The 22,373-nt window shown below is 38.2% G+C and overlaps 1 protein-coding gene across 2 annotated transcripts in view; it reads right to left on the reverse strand.

Annotated features, from left to right (window-relative positions):
* LOC126183226 (transcriptional adapter 1-like) overlaps positions 1 to 22,373 on the reverse strand; it is a 172,787-nt gene that overhangs the window by 34,986 nt on the left and 115,428 nt on the right. For both annotated transcript variants that reach the window (XM_049925011.1, XM_049925010.1), the window contains 2 exons: positions 13,672 to 13,823; positions 1,916 to 2,078 (listed from right to left, as the gene is read on the reverse strand). In XM_049925011.1, coding sequence (XP_049780968.1) covers positions 1,916 to 2,078; positions 13,672 to 13,823 — 315 coding nt within the window. The remainder of the gene's footprint in view (positions 1 to 1,915; positions 2,079 to 13,671; positions 13,824 to 22,373) is intronic.

Here is a 22,373-nt window from a genome sequence, read left to right on the forward strand (position 1 = left end):
TTTAATCTGCAACAAAGTTTCAAAACAGGTCACACCACCCACTGCTGCTGAGTGAAAGAGTCCATTTTGAAAGAATAAGATACGTTGTTCAATATACAGAAGCTTGTGAACATTTTAGCATGAAGGGACATGTTCATCTGTACATTACGAAACAAATAACAGAACATTATTGCCAGCATACAAGTTTATCTGAACAGACTGAGGAAGCTGGTACAGTGGTTAAAACACTCAACTCATAGTCAGGAGGTGTGGGGTCCAAATTACCATCCAGTCATCCATATTTAGGTTTTATGTGATTTCTCAAAATGTATTCATGTAAATGCCAGGATGGTTCCTTTGAAACATACTCATCTAATTACCTTCCCTATCCTTATCAATTAAAAGTTTGTAATCTGCCTCAATAACCTCTGATCAACTGGGTGATGAATTCTAATCATCCTTTTTTTCTTATGTGAATGGCCTCTAAAATAACCTGCAAAATGGACAGGATATTTGAAATAAGATAGCATATAAGTTGGCAGTTTCTTATTATGTAAATTTTTGTAACTCAAAGTTTTTTCACTACATTACACTACACTATCTGATCAAAAGCACCCGTACACCTATTAATGGACATTAATATTGGGTGTGTCCACCCTTCACCTTTATGATGTCTTGAACTCTGCTGGGGACACTTTCAGTGAGGTATCTGAATGTCTGTATAGCAATGACAGCTCATTTCTTCTCAAGAACTGAAACCAGAGAAAATGATGTTGGGATGCTTGGGTCTGGAGTTAAATCGACATTCTTACTCATCCCAAAAGTGTTTCACGGGGTTCAGATCAGGACTCTGGGCAGGCCAGTCCACTTCAAGAATGTAGCTTCACAGGTGCAGCATTATGAATGGAAGTATTGTCACACTGACACAGTCAATCATTGTCTCTGAACCATTCTTCAACTTTGCTTAGTACACAATGCTGTAAAATGTGTTCATATCCTTCCGTATTTAGTGTTTTCTTATTTGCGATAATGGGATCACACCACAACCACGAGAAACACTCCATACCATAACATCACCTCCTCTATACTTCACTGCTGGCACTACATACGATGGCAGATAATGTTCTCCAGATATTCATCAAACCATAACCCTTCCATCAGATTGTTACAGTTTGTAGCATGATTCACATTCCAAATCACTCATTTCCTGTCATCTATGTCCAGTGGTGCCACTCTCTATACTACCTCAAACTTTGTTTAGCACTGACTACAGAAATTTATGGCTGATCAGCTGCTGCTTGACCATTGCACCCCATTCTTTTTAGCTCCTTACGCTGAATGTGCTAGTTGCACTGATGGCAGTACTTTGGACTCATGAGTAATTCCTTCTGCTGTTTTTATGTAAGTTATTACTACTATCCTCCACAATGCTTGATGGTCCCTGTCAATCAGCATAAGAGATATGGCTGGTCTACGTTTAGCTGTGGTTGCTCCTCCACATTTACACTTCACAGTTACACACCAACAATCAAATTGGGCAGCTTTACAAGCTTGAAATGTAGATTTGTTAATCAGCTGACATCAATGACTAGTCCATGTTCAAAGTCACTGAGCTCTCCTGACCCAACCATTCTGCTGTTACTCTTTCTCTACTAACAATAAAATACTCCCCACATCCTTTTATACTGGCGTATCTGCCTCTCATGACATCTAATGGCCAATTCTACATTACATAGATGTATCCAGATACTTCATGTCACATTGTGTACACCATTCTCAGGAAGTCAAGTCACAAGGCACACTGAACTTGTTTTTGACAGCCCTCTTTAGCACATTTGTTACTTGGCAGCAGCTTCTTCCTCCCTAAATGCAAATGAATACTGATGTACAGCTTTCAATATAGTAGAAATTATAAAGATGAAAACTTTTTACTAACCTGCACTGTTTCAAGTAGGTCATATAAGCTTATTGGCCTGTTGGGTGGAGGCTGCCGAGATGAACATGCGAGTTCAAATATATAACGTTGTTCCATTTCTTCGTATGTTGGTCCAAGAATTCTAAGTCGGCTGCATGATGCTCCCTTTTCATCAGGCTTTCCCCTAAAAGATGATATTTTAGTCTTTCAAATGTGTCCAAATCACATAAATAAGGCACCTCTAATTGTGCAAAACACTAACTCCATTTGATTCAATGCTTCCAGTAAAATACAAAATATGAACAGTAAGAATGAGAATTACTTTACACCTGGAGAAAAAAAAGTACTTGAAGCACAGGCATATAATTACGTTGTGTTGATTACTGGTTTTATAACTATATAAGATTTCATTCTGAGCAAACTAGTTCTGCTGATTTAAAACCAATAACAGCAATAACATGCAGAAATGGGCACAGAGACAGACAGATTAAAAGTTGGCATAAATCCAAATGTTACAAAAATCTACAGACTATAATTAAATTTACATTGAAAGTGAGATTGCCAACTCCTTGGAAAAAAACTATGACTTCCATTATGACTATCTTTCTGCAGGTCCTGTTGCTACTGATATTATAACTGCTCAATTTAGTAATCTATTTTTCTACATTAGTACTGGACCAGCACAAGTGAGAGGAGGATGATTCACTTACACAAAATTCCAGGTTGCTGGTGTAGAAAGAAGCAGAGGTCACACAAACAACACAAGCTGACAGATACCACAACATGTGAGTGGAAGAATCATTTGTTCACTATGGATACTCAACAGTACTCCCCGCAATAAATGAAATTGTAACTAGTGACCTACCAATTTATTCTTTAGCACAAAATATGTATGTAATGCAGTCCCATGAAAATATTAGTATGAAACAATTAGGACACGCTCATAAGTCTCCCATATGGTGCGTAAAGGACAGATGGCAAGAATAAATTATTGGAAAATGAAGACCTCTAAATACATATATAAATTAAGCATAACCCCCTTTAATGCTCCTGGAATTAATGTTTTCCCACTGTTTATGGCATGTTCTATCAGTTCCTTCAAATTCTCTATGTTCAGAATGTTAATTCCCACCAAATTTTGTGTTATAATTGTAAGTATCTGCTTTTTATACCTAATGAAACAATGTTAATATACAGAAACAAAAACATATAACTGGGACATAATGATGCTGAAAAGGATTTGGCTTTTATGTGGTGCCTAGAAACATTTCACAATGAAATCTGTTGAGCTCTGGCCTCTCACCTTCTGAATCAGCAGTAGAAGTCTTTAAAAGTTAGAACAATTTCTGTCACTAGTGCTTTGTTTTCAACACTGCAAATCTAATAACAACTATACTGAGTGTAGTGTTGCTCATAGTTGTGTTATCGAACTAAGTTTTGGGTTGGGATAAAACATCAGAATTAATCCAAACAGAAAAAAAGCTGGCAACAATAAACATGAGCTATGGTAGCACCTCTTCCAGATACAATATGAACTATTATATAAACTATCTTTGAACCATCGCAGATGTGGTATCTCTTGCACACAGGGCAGAGAGGGGGAGGGAGGGGTGGAGACAACACTTTGTACTACCACTATGTATGACATGGGAATTGTTAGCATATTATTTCATTAAAAAAATGCATCAACTGTGATTTGCAGCATAGTTATACACAAGGGCCCCCGACCACCGGCTTTGGTTGTACTGAGCTACAGTGTTCTTGGACGAAGCAAGCCCGTGATGTTACAGCACAGGCTGGGCAGGACTGCATGCAAACACCATGCACTACAGGTTGGTGGTAGTACTGACTGCCATTGTGAGCTAAGGTCTATGAACAGCAAGTAGGGCAGTGCTTAGAGTGACACGTGTGTGTGCTAATTTATGTTATCACTAAATTTTCCATTTTATTTTCTTCTTTTTTCGATGGAAAACATGGTTTGCAAAGGAAGAAGAGCAAATCAATAAAAATGAAGTAAAAGGGAAAAAAACTAATCAGTGGTGGCTACATAGCTACAGAGCCCAAAATGAACCTTAAAAGTTCAATTTGGGCAGTATTTAAGCCTGTAAAGGATAGCAATGAGGAAAATGTTAGTTTTGTTTGCTGTTCACTGTGGAGAGAAATTTACACTCATGGAAAAGGGTAAAGTGGCACTTCGCACATTTATTGCTTCCCATATGTGTCTAATAAGCAAGTGTCTTGTGCTGACAAGAAACAACTTCCTAAACCCGCCCAGGAGATGATTATTGGTAAATGTGTGGCTATGTGCTGTATGGAACTGTAGGGGATGGATGTATTTTGGATCTTGAGACACAAGTTAACACTGGAGTGACTTGCAGAAAAGTATCCCCACATGGTACATGGCACAAAGTGTTAAAACCTCGACGTTATCTGCACTGCGTGATTATTCATGATTGAATTGTTCCAGTGCTATGTAAAATACAATTCTACAAAATGCTTTTAATAAGGACAAGATAGGCATCAACTGTCCACAATTTATAACATTTCGACTTGTAATTTACACAAAGAAAGGCCTCCCTGCTCTTACAATAACAGTGGAAAAGTCCAGCGATACTCACTGGAATACAGGGTTGACTGTTAGAATCAGAAGACAGTCAATATTCTGACTTGTGTCATTAAAGCTCTCTGAAGAAGAAGGAAGATTAGGGTTTAACATTCCACCAACAATGACGCAATTCGAGATGGAGCACAAGTTTGGATTTTTTTTGTTAAGGATGCGGACAGAAAGCCCTTTCAAAGGAAACATCCTGGCATTTGCTTGTAGTGATTTAGAGAATTCAAAGAAAACCTAAATCCAGATTCAAAGAAAACCTAAATCCAGATGACCGGAGGCAGATTTGACCTGTGAGAAGGGAGAAATAGGTTGAACTGAAGAAATTAATAGCATACTGATGAATGAACTAATTTCTCTTCTCACGCTATGTATGCTATCACATTACCGTAATTCTTATATGTTAACATTTACTTTATAGCAAACCTTTTGAAACGTGGGGCCTTTCATGGATGCAAGGAATCAGAATTGGAGAAATCACCTACACTGTTGCCATGGAATATGACATTATTGCAGCATTTGAGTTAGGCACCTCAAGACAGAGAAGCCTCTAAATAGGACTTCTATGTAAATGCCTTAGTTGAAAATTTAATTGTTCAGAGGTACAATGAACCAGCAACTTTTCTCTGGCCACCATATCACCATCTAAAAATGACATCTGAAGAGAAGAGGTGAGAAGTCATGAGATGAGAAGTCATGAGGTAAGAAGTCATGGCACAGTTAAGACGTACAATATATTTATTGCTATGTTAATTGTCCCCAGTGGCCATTTCCAAATGGAACTGTCAATCAAAACCAAGATTGGCCACAGAAGAAAGTACAGACCTCATAGGGTCTGATTTGGTGTTTCCTCACCTAAAGAACAGTCAAATATATGGGTATACTTGATCAGATCATTTAACATAATCTGTGGGTGACTTTGGGGAAGTCCTGAAATTCAATGAAACAGTTCAAATTCCTTCAACAATAGAAAATTGTTGTATTTTTGATAGTATTTTTCACTTTAGGGCTCACATTGTGGTTGTATTAAAAAGCTTTTCTATTTTTCCAGTTAGATAAAAATCATTAGAGTGCGTCATGTACATGCCACCAACAAGCAATTCTTTCACGAAATTACACACAAAGTACACTACCATGGAAAGTGAAGAAGTATGCTTTGTGGGCAGATGTAAATGACAGTCTTATGCTAACAGGTGACTTAGAGACACGCATAATTCCAAACTACAAAATGGAAGAAAATATGGTTTCTTGCTGCAGAATGACTGCACAAAATTTTTCAGTTCTTCAGAAGAGTGCCAGAAAATACTGTGTATAAAATCACCCAGCTTGTCTTATGAAAGAAATTTTATTTCTGCCACTTTCATTCTCAACACAAGACAACTACTTTTACACCTGGACAATGTTGATGCACTTCTTTTTATTCACAGTAATTGTAACAGAGACAAGTGAGTGAAAAAATATCCTGAAACCCTTTTTGCACAGTTTCATTTTACATTGTTTGTAGCTGTAAATTTTTTTTTGTTTATTGCACATTTTGTTGTGTACATTTGACTTACCTACACTTCCTTTAAAATTACTTTTAATTTACTGAAGAGAAATAAAACTCACATTACATACAAATTATTACTGAGCAGCAAGGATGATACTGGCAGTTTTATTTCAATGTCAGACAATCCTGTTTAGTATTTAGAAAATGACTTGTTTTATTCACAAGTGCCTTGATCACTTGTGATAATGAATTTTGAGTGTAATGACTTATCATCAGAACTAAAAGTCCAATATCTTGTTATGTCAGTAACAAGTAAAGTCTTCATCACACACTCGCTGTGGTCACTTAATATTTATGTAACAAATTCAGTCAAGATATTCAGGAATAAAAAAGTATGTCAAATGAACCTATGGCTGGCTGTGGCCGCAGCTTCTACAACCAGAGCTGTAACTGGTGGCATGTCTGGCAGCGAATTGGCTGCATTTCAGTCATCACGTTGGAGGTTATGGTTATAGCTGTGGAATTGTGAGCTGAAATGAAAGGAGAAAACATGATGGGTACATCCTCATGTTGCAATCCCCTCCACAAAGGGAATGGTTGTCACTTTTTTTGTGATACAAATGGTGCTGAACTATCATCATTCTTGAACAAGATGTTTAGCTGAGTGTCTGTGGCAGATGGTGGCATGTAAGTGGAGGATATTTCACAAGCCCCTGAATGTAGACAATATCACTGTAGAGACTGTTATGGCATGTTGTATTCTCCAAAACTACGCTCCTGGAAATGGAAAAAAGAACACATTGACACCGGTGTGTCAGACCCACCATACTTGCTCCGGACACTGCGAGAGGGCTGTACAAGCAATGATCACACGCACGGCACAGCGGACACACCAGGAACCGCGGTGTTGGCCGTCGAATGGCGCTAGCTGCGCAGCATTTGTGCACCGCCGCCGTCAGTGTCAGCCAGTTTGCCGTGGCATACGGAGCTCCATCGCAGTCTTTAACACTGGTAGCATGCCGCGACAGCGTGGACGTGAACCGTATGTGCAGTTGACGGACTTTGAGCGAGGGCGTATAGTGGGCATGCGGGAGGCCGGGTGGACGTACCGCCGAATTGCTCAACACGTGGGGCGTGAGGTCTCCACAGTACATCGATGTTGTCGCCAGTGGTCGGCGGAAGGTGCACGTGCCCGTCGACCTGGGACCGGACCGCAGCGACGCACGGATGCACGCCAAGACCGTAGGATCCTACGCAGTGCCATAGGGGACCGCACCGCCACTTCCCAGCAAATTAGGGACACTGTTGCTCCTGGGGTATCGGCGAGGACCATTCGCAACCGTCTCCATGAAGCTGGGCTACGGTCCCGCACACCGTTAGGCCGTCTTCCGCTCACGCCCCAACATCGTGCAGCCCGCCTCCAGTGGTGTCGCGACAGGCGTGAGTGGAGGGACGAATGGAGACGTGTCGTCTTCAGCGATGAGAGTCGCTTCTGCCTTGGTGCCAATGATGGTCGTATGCGTGTTTGGCGCCGTGCAGGTGAGCGCCACAATCAGGACTGCATACGACCGAGGCACACAGGGCCAACACCCGGCATCATGGTGTGGGGAGCGATCTCCTACACTGGCCGTACACCACTGGTGATCGTCGAGGGGACACTGAATAGTGCACGGTACATCCAAACCGTCATCGAACCCATCGTTCTAGCATTCCTAGACCGGCAAGGGAACTTGCTGTTCCAACAGGACAATGCACATCCGCATGTATCCCGTGCCACCCAACGTGCCTTAGAAGGTGTAAGTCAACTACCCTGGCCAGCAAGATCTCCGGATCTGTCCCCCATTGAGCATGTTTGGGACTGGATGAAGCGTCGTCTCACGCGGTCTGCACGTCCAGCACGAACGCTGGTCCAACTGAGGCGCCAGGTGGAAATGGCATGGCATGGCAAGCCATTCCACAGGACTACATCCAGCATCTCTACGATCGTCTCCATGGGAGAATAGCAGCCTGCGTTGCTGCGAAAGGTGGATATACACTGTACTAGTGCCGACATTGTGCATGCTCTGTTGCCTGTGTCTATGTGCCTGTGGTTCTGTCAGTGTGATCATGTGATGTATCTGACCCCAGGAATGTGTCAATAAAGTTTCCCCTTCCTGGGACAATGAATTCACGGTGTTCTTATTTCAATTTCCAGGAGTGTATGTATGAATCAGAGACGGCGTACCACTTACTGATGCCCTATACCAGTATCTTTCAATTCATGAGAGGGTATACCACAATGAATATAGTCATAGACCCAATTCACACTATAGAAACGTATTTACCAATTACTTTGTAGATAAAGGTGCTCTGCCACGTCAGTTGCATAACATTTTCTGAATTAAATGTAGATGTTGTGTTAATAAAATATAAAAAAAAGGTGTGTTTTGTTCCTGTGGATTTGTACATTCACTGCCACCAAAAATCAGTCATTTTCTATCACATTTTCTTTTGCTGGTTCTTGTCTACCACATGTCCTTTGGATGACAAACTCTCTGGAGCAGACATCTTCCTAAATTTTATAATATTTTTTTCTGTATCAAAGTCCATGATGACAGAAAGATCCTTCTACAGCAACACATCAACAAAAAATCAAATGTAAAAAATCCACACCACTGGAATCGCATTGATGGCTGGCCACACACTGGCAGTATAGCATACACACTGCTCTTTGCAACTGCATACAACTTTGGTCACAATGGGGTCAAACTTTGGTCACAGTGGGGTCAATGGCTGATCGCTGTTTGCATGACAAAATACTGGCCAGACAAGACAGATGGCTAAAGTTGGCTGCGTGCGCAATGCACATCCACCTTGAATGTAAACTTGGCCACATCCAACCAGCTGTAAGTCTGACCACAGCTGTACTAGTGCACCACCATCCTGAGTGCAGTATGCATATTTGCCAGTGTGTACAATGCAGCCCATCCACTGCTGTTGGGTGGGGCAAAGCATTTAATAGTCAAAGTGGTATTGGCTGAGGCTGAGCCAGCACAGAGCTATTTCACGTGGAATGAGGTGTGTCAGACCAGCAAAGCCCATGGGTTTGGACTGCTGCATGGTGGGCCACTCCGCAATCTGATTTGCAGGCAGATGTTATCATGTGGTGTACGGTGTGCTGCTGTTTTTGGAATATGTGGGAATTTCTGAAGTGGTGGTCAGGTTCGGAATTAATAGCAAAGCACAAACATTTAATACTATCATAACTGTCACACATTTTTGGTACTTCATTCGGCATGTCCCGATTTTCAAGGTGTTTGTTAGCATGGGACCTGACAGCATAATTAACATTTAACTGCACATTCCATTCTATATTATGAAGTACAGAATCATATTTTACTATGTTGTCATGTATCTACATACATTTAACCTCGTGATGAAATTTGTAGAACGTAATTCTGGGTGTGTCATATTACATAAACAGTCAAAATGATCTGTTGCCAACTACTATCCCATGCTTTGCATATTTTTCTTAAAATGTCATATTTAGCATACAATGTAGCAAATTTTATAAACTAATTATAGACATACTTCTTGTCTACAGTTTGATGCCATATGTATATATGTAACATATGTCCCGGTCTTGTAATTGCTTTTGGACTAATGCTAAAATTTTTATGTTGGCACCAAAATTTTTGAGTTTATTTATGAAACAGAAAGCCAGATAGAAAGAATTGACCATACAAAATTGTTATGAACAAGAATTCTGGATTTTTTTTCATAAAATAGTATGAGCTACTAATGTGATCATAAAATGTAAAAACTTTTGTATGTACTTCAAAAGTAACTTCCCACCATCTAAATTTCCCACAATTAACATGATTTTTTAAAAGTCAGTTGAAAAGTGTAAAAGAGGAGTTTTACTGTACCATATTTGCATGGGACACTGATAGTGGGCACTAAAGTTAATGTTCCAAAGCATTATGTTGAGGACAGAGTAGGAAATTGCTGAGCCAAAAACAGCTGCACTGGACTTTCTGAAAGACTAATCTGTTTTTATGACAATAACACTGGGTTAGAAAACATTGCAGACATACCAAGGCACTGCTGAGAGTCACAATTTGTGCTGTTCCTGTTAACTGAAATTCAATGGCGTCATATTGTAGGCCTTCCAAATAATTGCTTAATACATTCTATATGATGTGTCAGCTGTATATTGGGAATGGTGTCAACAGTACAAGGAAAGAGCACGTGTTTCTCACACTGGTTGCAGATGGCAGAAGCAGACAGAGTCATGCCTGGACTGTTTACCAAATATGAGCAGCCATTGCTGATCACACAGAAACGACTGCAGAAATTAGGACTAATTTGCAAAATTGGTGTCAACTAGGACCATCTGAAACCATTTTCTGGAAGCTGGGCTATAAACATAGGTGCCACTTGTCATGTTTCCTCTCACATCTCAAATGGTGCAGAAAAATATGCAACAGGAATGATAAATGGCCAAAAATTTGTGATAAGTAATGTGTGCATGGACAGGCAGGAAAACAGAGTAACACACCAACTGTGGAGAAAAGCTTCAAAGTTTCCATTTTGGAGGCACAGATCTACTGACAGGAATACAACATTTCAATTTTGTGACTCATTATATGCACTGTCCATAGCAATATCTGAAAAAAGCAAACAGGGATGGAGAATTTGCATTAAGAGACTGGTGAGGCCTTTAAAACTAAATTGGTTTTGCGGTATTATGCAGCTTCAGCATATTGTTACTGTTAAAAACCAATTTGTCACAATTTCAGATGAACGTAGATGAGATGTGTGGAAATAACTAAGAACAGTTATGTGTTTTTCACCAACATAGCCACCTATGCTTCATTATGCTATTGGCAAAGTGAACTGTGATAAGTAAAGTCACCAGAAGATATCCTTATAAATTAAAATTGGGAGCAATGTGGGAATCATCTAACTGTGAAACCTGCCTCTTTCTTTTCCTTCTGTTATGAACAAGAGTCTTGGACATAAGGGTGGAGAGAGGAATGGGAAAGTGAGCACTTGATTCAACCTAAAAATTTAGACGGGAGTTTAGAAAACACAAAACATTTTGAATTTTGTATCATTTTCATCTAAAATCGGCCAGGTTCCCATTTCAGATAAGAGTCCCTATAATAAGGACTCAAAATGTAACATGCAATGATATGTACAGCACAAGCCCTGAAAACTGACGATTCTTCTTGTTAGTGTGTAAAATGACATGCAAGCAGTGCCCTGTGTAGAGCAGCTGGAGACCATAAAGGTACAAGAAGGCTAGACACTTTGTTTTACTGATTGCAGCCAAGATTCCCTCTTTTCCAGCCACTTCCCCTCATGCTCACACAAGTTTCCAATTCATTAAAGATATGACAGCCTAAAATGGAGTGCCACTGTGTTCCCTGCAGGTTTCTTTGACTGCTACATTTACTTGTTTGTTACCCTGGATTACAACACATACCACTGCAATGGTGTGTAAAAAAGGAGTACTGGATGTTTGACATCTTCTCTCTTCTACAAAAATCTTTTCCCTCAGTGGCACATCACATCATCTGTTCCAGTGTCTCCAGAATTGTACACAGCTCAGCTTATTTTTGTGATAAGTCATCAACTATAGATGTTCCACTAGGTGCAGACAAGTACTGGAGCCTCTTTTCACTGTTAGTCTTTCCTGAGACTTTTCCTTATATAGGGGAAGCTGTGTTGGAGAAGATGGGAGTACACTGACACCTCCATTCAGGTTCTGGCGTTCTGCAGTCAGTAGAGTAGTATTTCTCGTCATTTTAAGTATTTCAAGGGTATCACCTATCTACACCTGACCTATTACGCTTAAACTTGTAACCACAGCTGTTTGTGTCGCAGTATGTTAAATTACTCTGTGTTCACAAATCAGATTTTGAAAGTACTAGAGAATTCTGGAATATGCCACGGTATCCACTCTCCTCTGTGAATTATTAACAGTTCCCTGAAAATGAGATCACAATATCAGTCAATTTACTTCCACAATATCTGTCAATTTACTTCAAAGTCCTTATGTCTGTCTGTTCTGGTCTGATGGAGCAACTTTTCTTCCCTGTCCGTTTTCTAATCTATTTGTCTGTCAGCCTTGCTCCAATAGTTCCCATTTCAGTAATTAGTACGTTAACTCCTCTTCTGCACCACAGAGCACTGAGCATAATAGCTTACTCTATATAGATTATTCTTTTCTCTGATGCAAATTCCATTATAGTTACTAAATACTAGTAACCCCTCCGACTGTATACTAATTTTTTCTTCTTCCGTTTCTGAATAGCATTTGAAACTGAAAGAGATGACTTCTGTAATTCCCAAGCAATTAGAGTATTATTTGCCATATATATTTATGAATAAAACATCTGCCTTTAGATTGAGTGATTGATATCCATGATATCTAAAATTAAATTTCTGCACATACAGCAACTGAAGGTCACTAGGAAAGTTTTGAGAAACCTTTTGTCACACTCCACTATTTCACTTTCTAGAAGCACAGCTGACCACAGTTTTTTGCACAAATAGCCTTTAAAGTTTCATCTAACCTGGTTTATTATTGCCACCGAAAGTGCTGTGACTGTTCCTGTCTCTATGGAACTGATGACATCCAAATGAAGGTGGGAAGTGAACACTTTTCTGTGGTGCATTTTTACAATTTCAACACAGGTGAAGCATATTTGACAGCCAACACATAGAATGCACTTTTAGAAAATTTTCCACTACACACACACACACACACACACACACACACACACACACACACACACACACACTAATCTTCATTGAAGGAGTGGATATATGATGACAGCAATGATGGAAAAAAACATCACCACTGTAGGGAAAACGATTAAAATGAACTACAGAGAGACACTTAAGGACATATAAGTAACACCAAAAACTGGCTCACTGGCTATGACTGAAATCCAGCGTGATTTTCTTCAAATCAAGAAATTGTCACACCAGTAGGTATCTCGCTCTTTGATAGATAAGCAGGAGGACATGTATGTCAAACTGTGAAGTGTAGGGCAGATTCCATGAAAGTAACTCTACAACTATTCCTGACATTGTCACTAAAGGTGAAATGTGATTTTATCCGTCTGAACAAGATACTTGTGTCCGTCAAAGATGAAGATGAAAGGCTGCCACTGTGAATAGATACAGTGGTTTACCACCAAAAATTTTTCTAGTAGTTTGGGGAAAAGCTGCCACGCACAAGACTGCAAGGGATGATACTGCATTGTGAGAATGTAACATACTCAGTGAAGTCAAACTTGTAGCTCATCTATCTTAGAGTTGTGGCCTAGCCCCATAAGATTATTTCTATTTCAGACAGTGATAATAAGCACCTGCATGAAAGTTGATTCACCAGTCCTGAAGAAGCTAATAAGCCTCACAAAAGTTTTTAGCTCACAACACTGAAAGAAGATGAGTGGAAAATTGTTTCCAAAATTGGTTTACAAGAATGCATAAGTTGTTTGTGGTGAGTACTTGAGAAAATAAACTAATCAAAATTGTGCGGTGTCCTTTCTTTTCACCTAATGGCATTGCAAAAGTTTCACAGTGACCCTCTCCCTGGAAGATTTAACTATTCTAAGCATTTGCATTCTTGTTATTATTATCAATGTATTTACCATAAAACACTACAATCAATGTATTTACCTTAAAACACTACACCTAAGAGGTTTATCCAGCTTCCTCCTGAGCCATTTGTTAATATATGGTTTATTAACACCATATGGAGAACGACTGTCAAGAACATGAAAGGATTTTCTGCGACAAATCGTTGCAAATATAATGTTGCGCAGCAATGCCTGAAATTTAGATCAAATGGATCAGTTTGTGAACTTATCTAATTTATCTGATTTGTGTATGACAAAAGGTAGGTGTAAAAGAAAGAAGCATGCATGTTACAAACACATTCACATACATATATATTGACAAAATCATCACCTATTCTAAATATACAAACTGAACAAAATTTCTGCGAACTTTTTCTAAAGGGATACTAATTTTTCAGTTAGTATCAGTGAACCAACATTTTATCATCTTATTGTTATCTATCTTATAATCAAATTAGTATGTCAATACCAAATTAGTATATCAATATCTAGTGCATTGTAATTCATTAATAAGTACTCACATACAGAGATTTAACAGGTATTCAAAGAGAAAAAAATTGTTCCAAACCATTTAATTACAGTGTCTGTGAGAAACTTACTTATTTAAAGGTTTTACTGACCATGAAAAGATACCACGAAAAGATTGGTTTACATTTCATGGTATACACTGTATAAAACTGAAAGTGAATGCCAAATGATGAATTATTTTTGCTAGTATTCCAAATAGAAATTGGTCATACCTGGAGAGCACCTAAAGTAGCAAATGTCTCCCCATATCTGAGCCCCATACAAACAATGAAGCTAGCTAATAGTTTGTGTATCAGTATAGTATGTTCTATTGTGCCCAAAAATTTCACCACAGAGTGCGTTTCTGACAATGACAACATGTAAGTATCTCATGTAACAAATTTGTTGATCCCTAATAATAGTGTGGGCTTTAAAGGTGATAATATGCCACCATATATGCCTGTTTACTGCTCACTCAAGATCAGAGGAACTGGGAATGAACTTGGACACCTCATCTAATTAACTCAGTGTCCAGAATTAACTAATGCTGAATCACAGAGTCAACAATAAAATTAGCATGCCCAGTATCATTTTTCAGAGTTCTTCTTGATACATTTAGACGAGAGTGACAATATACAACTGCAATGAGTTTCAATTTGTATATTATAATTCTGGTATGAATCTAACTCTAAAAATGGCAAAGGGTGATTTATCACTTTATTAATAATGACTTCATGTCATCATTTGCTTCCCTTATTCGAATACACCATGATAATAACTAAACATATTTGCAAATGTCATATTTTCCTTTCACAGACAGTGAATTTAACCACAGATGACATAGCTGAGTTTTGGTACACCGATTTTAGTTTGTCACTACATTTTATATAAATATATTACAACCAAGATTCATGACAATGCCTAAATATTGCGAACTGCAAATGAAATTCAGATTTCCAAAAAATGCCTTGTGCATCTTGGTAAATTTGTCGTCATAGGAATGAAACAAAGAAGTTTGTTGCAAGTATTATGTTAGCGTATCCTGAATAATGATCTACTGAACAACTGGATGCACAATACTGAAGGTGTACACCGAAATTGTAATGTTGCAGAAAGCTCCTTGTGTTTTACATAGAACTATATCAATGGACAAAATATATTTTGGAGCTGCTTTTTTGGATGCAAACGAGTTAAATCATTTAATAAAAACTCCGTAAAAGCAAGTTGATATAATACTCTATGCCTGACCAAAATATTTTCTAATATGCTCAAAAATTAATTATCAATCAAAGCAAAAGGTACTAACTATGTATTTCCTCTTTTTTATTTTCAGTGGATCGAGCATGCAGACTACTACAGACATTTGCACGAAGTTCTTTTACACTGTGACTTCACAATTTGGTAGTTATTTGCTGACAACGTGTTTTATTTCCCAACGTGGAAGTTCACTACTCTTAATTTTTCTATGGAGTTTTTATACATCACTCACCTTTTGTTTATATACCAAGAAATCTAGCACATCTTGCTTCAGAAGTGAAGATGGTTACTAATACATGGACCATTCATATTTATCTATTCTAAGGTGTTTCCAAGTAGTTAGACTTAAACTAATCCAAGAAAACTTGCTTTTAATAATAAACTTACATATGTACTAAATTCAGTCATTTTGGTTTAACAAAGGAGTTCATTTCAAACCAAATAAGCAGTGATCCATAAATAATTTACCTAGTCAAAAAGGAAAAACAATGTTCTTTTGGCCTTAGTCATACGTATTATAGCTTTCGTATCAAAACACAGGAACTGACTCAAGCTATTGCTACATTTATCTTGGGGAGCGTAATAGTGGATCTTTCAATATTTTGCAGAATATATATATATACTATGTGCACTACAAAATTTGTACTTAGATCATAAGTCAAAACTGTAGTTACCGTATTTACTCGAATTTAAGCCGCACTCGAATCTAAGCCGCACCTGAAAAATGAGACTCGAAATCGAGGAAAAAAAATTTTCCCGAATCTAAGCCGCACCTGAAATCTGAGACTCGAAATTCAAGGGGAGAGAAAAGTTTTTGGCCGCACTTCCAAACCGAAACAAAATTGGTCAGCTGTAGTAGTTTGGTTCGAGTCGTAAGCTTAGCAGTTAAGCTTTGCCAGGTAGCCGTTGTTATGCGTCAGGCGCTCCTTTTTCACGTGCTTCATCTGGTTTGAATTGATTGCTTATTTTTCTTTGCTCTGACAAGTGCAGTTCTCTTTGTTATAGGTCTTTCCGTCACTCAAAGCTGAAAATGCATTACTGTACTGTGTCATGCATTGGTTGTCGCATTCTGAAAATGAGGGTTTATGGCCTGTCGCCGCTCGCGGCACGGCTTGCTTTTGTGCACGCTACCGCCGCTTACAATTTTTAAAAAAAAACAACAACTAAATAATAGATTCCGTATGATAGAAGATGTTCTGAACGAGAATTTAGCGAAAATTTTTTCCGTTTGAAAATCTTTGCAGACGCCTCTTTAGTACATTACATTATGCACAGAAATGAGAGTCATCTTAGATTTAAAAATCTAGTCAATTGCCGTGCTTCATTTCTGACTGTGTCACTATTAGGCATAAGAATAATACGAATATAAACATGACATGGTATGTATATTCTTCCGCGTCTGCTGCTGTCTCACTCTAGTTTTGTACTTTATTAGGCGGACAGGATTTAAATGAGATAGCAGCAAACACGAAAGAATACATGGCAAAATGTTTATACTCATATTATTCTTATGGTGAAGAGAATACTGTATGTGATTCACAATTCATAAAAGTTCCTATTAGCAACCATTTCTTCTCAAAGTTAGGAAAAAATTCAGAAAGCAGAGTTGGCAATATTGACAAATATCCCAAACAGTCTTGCCAGTCAGATTTTCGTAGTAAATTGAAATGCTGCTACGTTCGAAGAGGAACAATAAGGAATTTGTATTTACTTCGTTGGATAATGTATGAAAATGCAGTGGTCGAAACTCGGGGCGGAGAAAAAAAAAGCCTGTCTTCCACCTTTTTTTTATTTATTTACTGACGCAGAGGTTTTGGTGCCAGTATTTATCTTTGTGCCTGCGAAGCATGCCTGCGTAGCGCTACATATATTCGACGACAGAAGTTAGTTGTGGCGGCATCTACCAACATTTTTCAGAACTTCCGCGTACTTTGCACTCGATTCTAAGCCGCAGGCGGTTTTTTGGATTACAAAAACCGGAAAAAAAATGCGGCTTAGATTCGAGTAAATACGGTAAATAGCTGTACAATGAACGCAGTCTGGCAACTATCCTCATAAGTATGCAGAAGCAGTAAAAAGTAATAGCATATGTCTCCATAAGTAACAGTAAAAGTGAAAGAAAGTATTTCGCAACAGAGAGAACATGAGAAAATTTTTCTTTTTTTGGACTGACAAAAAAATACTCTCTCCACCTCCTTGAAAGGCTATTTATTAACTGTTATCACAGGTCACAACTTACTTTATTGGATGATTGGTTCCTCAGGATTTGTCTCAACAATATAAAAATCCTTACATTTTCAAATGTATGAAATAACTATGATGTACAGTCAAAAATTACCTGCACTCTTGTTTTTCCAATTAGTTGACCCAAATGTTGGTAAACAACAAATACACACTCTTGCAACAAAATCTACTCTTTTACATTTATCTCTGTTCAGTGGCTTAAAAGATTTCAAACTCCTTACAAGGAGAACATTTTTGATAGCTTGTAAAGGAATTTACATTCTATATCCCACTCTCTAATTTCTGTAGAAAATGAAAGATGACAATAAGCACCTATCAGTGGTCCACAGAATGCGAAATGTGGATGAGATCTCAGTTGGATGTATGGTGTTTGTGACATTTCTCTTACTTTGGACAACATTTTATTTGCAAACTAGCTGAGTACCCAGTGTTGCCCGGCTATGTATTTATTCCACTGTTCTATTAGACCATCTCCTCCTTCCCCCTCTCCATCTCCTCCTCCACCTCCTCTCTGTCCATCTCCTCCTCCACCCTCTTTATGACCATCTGGCTCCTCCCCCCCCTGTCCATCTTCTTCTTCCTCTCTCCCTGTTCATCTCCTCCCCTTTCCTTTGTGTGTCCATGCCCTCCTCTCCCTTCCCTTTGTTCATCTCCTCCTCTTTCCTTTCTCTGACAATTTCCTCCTCCCCCATCTGTTTATCTCTTCCTCCTTCCCCCCTTCTCTGGCTCTGTCCATCTCCTCCATCTTCTCCTCTCCTCTCTCATTGTCCATTTCCACTTCCTCTCTCTCTCTCTCTCTCTCTCTCTCTCTCTCTCTCTCTCTTTCCACCAATTTCCTCCTTCCCTATCTCTGTCCAGCTCCTCCTCCTCCTATCTGTGCCTATCTTCCCCTTCCCCCTCACTGACAGTCCACCTCCTCCCCCCACTCCTTTCTCATTCCACATTATCACACTCACCCCAATAGAAGTCTGCTGGTTCTTACCTCTAGAGTATTTCTTTTCAGATTGTATCTAATACATGGACTAAATTTGATTAAAATTTGATTTAAATTATTCCAGCGGTTTAGGATGAGCTTTCTCCTGTGGCTTTGCCCGCACATACACATATCACATACATTTCACATATAAGTTACATATTTCATATGTACATATTTCATCAGTACGTCCAGCCAATTTTGCACTATGGTTTCATCTTCACGCAGCTCAAGGTTTATGACATTGTATCTCCAGAACTACATGCTACATAATGATATAATTTAGTAGGTATATCCTGTGTTATTGCACAAGGATATAATTTAGCAGGTACATCCTGTGTCATATGTGGCTACTGTCTGTGATATGTGTTGTGAATTAAGTTAGTAGTAAAGAAGTAATACATTAAAATGTCATGCATGATGTGGCAGTTTTTCATGCATTTCAGTGTTTCTGATTTCATCTCTCCTGACCTATCTGTCACACAATGATGTCTTTTTCTAGATACATTCAGCAGCATATGTTCATACTGTCTGCGAAATGTGTTCTGAAAAGCATTTGTAGCAACAAAGTAATGAATTTAAACATCTTGTGCGTTGCAGCAGTTTTTCATGCCTCTCAGTATTTAATGTCACATCTTCTGAATTATGTATCATACAATGATACATTTTTGTACATACATTCAGCAACAGATGTGCATACTGTATGCAAAAAGTGTTGCAAATAGAGTTAATAGCAATGAAGAAATAAATTTAAACGTCTTGCATGATGCACCAGGTTTTCACACATCTAAGTGCTTATGACATCGTATCTACTGAACTAAGTGTCATACAATAATGTAATTTTTCTGGTAGAATCAGTTGTGTATGTGAATATTGTCTGCAAAATGTGTCAAGAATACAGTCAGCAGTAAAAGGGTAATAAATTAAAACGTCACTCTCATGCAGCAGTTTTACTGCATGAACTTTGAAAACGTGATATGCGATAAACTTTTCTTCCAGTCATCATTTTGTGGGGTTGTCAGTGAGAAAGTGTCATAAATGTTTGAAATTGTGTGTTAAGTTTTCTGCAAGTCACCAAGTACTTTCATTCTCAAATGCTGGATGACTAAAGTATGGGCATTCGCATGTCGTGGGCTTCACTGCTTTTTCACCCCACCTCTACCCCCTTGATAGGTGGGTGGTTCCTACCCCACAGTGATTCTTCCAAGACAGTAAGAGACAGGTGTACCAAGTTCAGTTGAAAAAGGTCCACTGGTTTAGGAGGATATGTTGAACATATATATCCATTTTTGTAATTTACATGGATTTAAACACTGTTTTGGAATGATACAATTAACAGGAATAATTCACTTTCAGCAATGTCAAGTATTATAATGATGAGTAAGAACTGTTCCAACATTTGGAGCAAAGTTAACGGGACTAAAACATTTGGGACATTCCATACCAAGTGGTCCAGTAAAATAATAATCGATTGCTCGACCATCTCAGAAAAAATTGATATTCGCTGTGTGAATTCCCTACTGTTTAGTGGGCTTAAAAATATTTTAAAATTTTTTTTTTTTTTTTGTTTATCAGTTAGAAACAGGGGTTATCCTTGTTTCAGTCCGCAAGCATTCTTTTGCATTTACCAGCAACTGCAGTGTTTTAAACTGTTCAGTAACACACATTTCAAATAAGAAGCACTTGGTTCAGCATACACTGGACAATAAATGCTCATCTAGCTGAACAAATTCCTTAATATGTTTTTAATGCTCAAAGTCATTGGTTGCAAATTCAAAAAAATATTTCAGCCGTAATATTTTATGTGCTGTTAGACTACACAGTATAGTTACATTTTAAAGAGTATCAGTGGTGAGAACCTAAGAGTTAAAAAGAAAATACACTGTCTTTATCTTTGGAATGCAATATCTCTGTTACGAGACCAGACAAAAATCTGAAAATTACACACTTGATAGAGCTTTATGATATCAACTTCAGTATAAATTTCAACTTTGAGATTCAGTGGGAAGTTACAGAAAAAAATATGAGTCAAAAATACATTTCTTTATATCTGCAATATCTAGACTAATGGATTAAAGTAGTATAACAATTATATAATTTAACACACAAAAAAACACATGAAATTGAAATAACTGCTGATTATTTGTTGTAACAACCTTCTGCAGGAGGTTTCAGCAGGGTAGCAGACAGCATCTGCAAATCTCTACAGGCTCACAGACACGCCAGTACAGTTGTCTTCCTCCTTCCATCAACATCTGTTCACTCACACTCAATTAACAATGAGCTCTTGAAGTGTACAGTTTAAAAATTGAGTCTGAGTGTTCTTATTAAAGAAGCTTGCCACAAAAATGTGTATGGAGTGTTTTCTAAAGACATTACTTTAATTGAAGATTACAGCAAGGAAGAAAAAGTGTCGTTTTACTTACGAGTTGGCTCAGAGGTTAACTCAATTGCTAGTACCATGAAATTAAATACTTAAAGAAATTCCATCATCTTTTTGGCCAGTCTTGCTTACACTCTTTTAAGAAACATAAGAAGCATATAACAAAAGGTCTGAGAAATAATGTCTGATCATTATTCTACAAATAAAAGCCCTTTTATCAATATAATACCATCAAAGTCATTGTATCCAACATGTTATTCTAAGATATTTGTCATTAACGAAGAAAGGGGTAGCAATAGTTCAGATAAAGAATTTTGTGACTCATCATAAAGTAAAAAAAGTGGGTTTAAAAACTTCTTTTGTAAATAAAACTGCCTTTCCTGATGCCTCTTAATTTATTTATCCCATACGCATTTTGCCTTTTCTTGTTCTAAGACATCATCAGTGGGATCTATAACGATACAGTTTTGTTAGTTTTAGATTATTAAACAATTCACGTCATGATTTTTTTATGTAAAAAAGTAATTACTTACGGTTTGCTGATCTGCGTTTCATCACATCTGGTCTGGAGGTCGCACTACCACTACATTACTGACATATAAGCACAACTTTGTGTTTTGACCTTCTTCACTCTGTTCACCATGTTTCTCCTTTTTTTGTGGTGTACTATTGTTCTTTTGCCACTCAATGTAACTATTTTGTCAGACACTGCTTCTCTCAATGGAAATATTGCAACTCTACAGCGTTTCCTCCTCTTTGGCATGTTTACCTACTTGTTGCCAACCTAACAAAGTGTATGTTCAAGACTAACTTCTATTCATGATGTTTAAACCATGTGTGCATATGAGAGAGAGAGAGAGAGAGAGAGAGAGAGAGACAGAGAGAGAGAGAGATCTGAAGACCTTTTTGGGAGCGGGCGGGGGGAGGGGGGGGGGGGGGGGTTGGTGGTTCGAATTGTATGGTGCTGTACTAGTGAATTTTATATTTTTATGTATCTTGTTGATGTCTCCCATCTGGTCAACAAGGTCGAAAAGCACACAAAAACTGCTGTACAAAGAATGGAAACAGTTCATAGAAAAAAGACCAACCAACTAAAAAAACTCCAGTCACAACACAATACCTTTACACACAGCCAAGAAGAACACACACACAAATTCTACCCAAGATTAGTGAAACTTACTGACACACAGTTAAACAGTACAGAAATACAGCTGTTGGAGAAAGGATTAAAATACAATGTAAATTCAGAAATAGACGAAGATAACTTAGAAAATCTAATTATAGAAGCAGAATGTGTTTTGACAAGGGAAGATAGGAATGCAAATGGCAGTGTCAACATTGGAATAACTAGAGAACTAGTAAACAAAGAAATCCAGAA

Source organism: Schistocerca cancellata, chromosome 4 (genome assembly GCF_023864275.1).
Source record: "Schistocerca cancellata isolate TAMUIC-IGC-003103 chromosome 4, iqSchCanc2.1, whole genome shotgun sequence".
Lineage (NCBI taxonomy): Eukaryota > Metazoa > Arthropoda > Insecta > Orthoptera > Acrididae > Schistocerca > Schistocerca cancellata.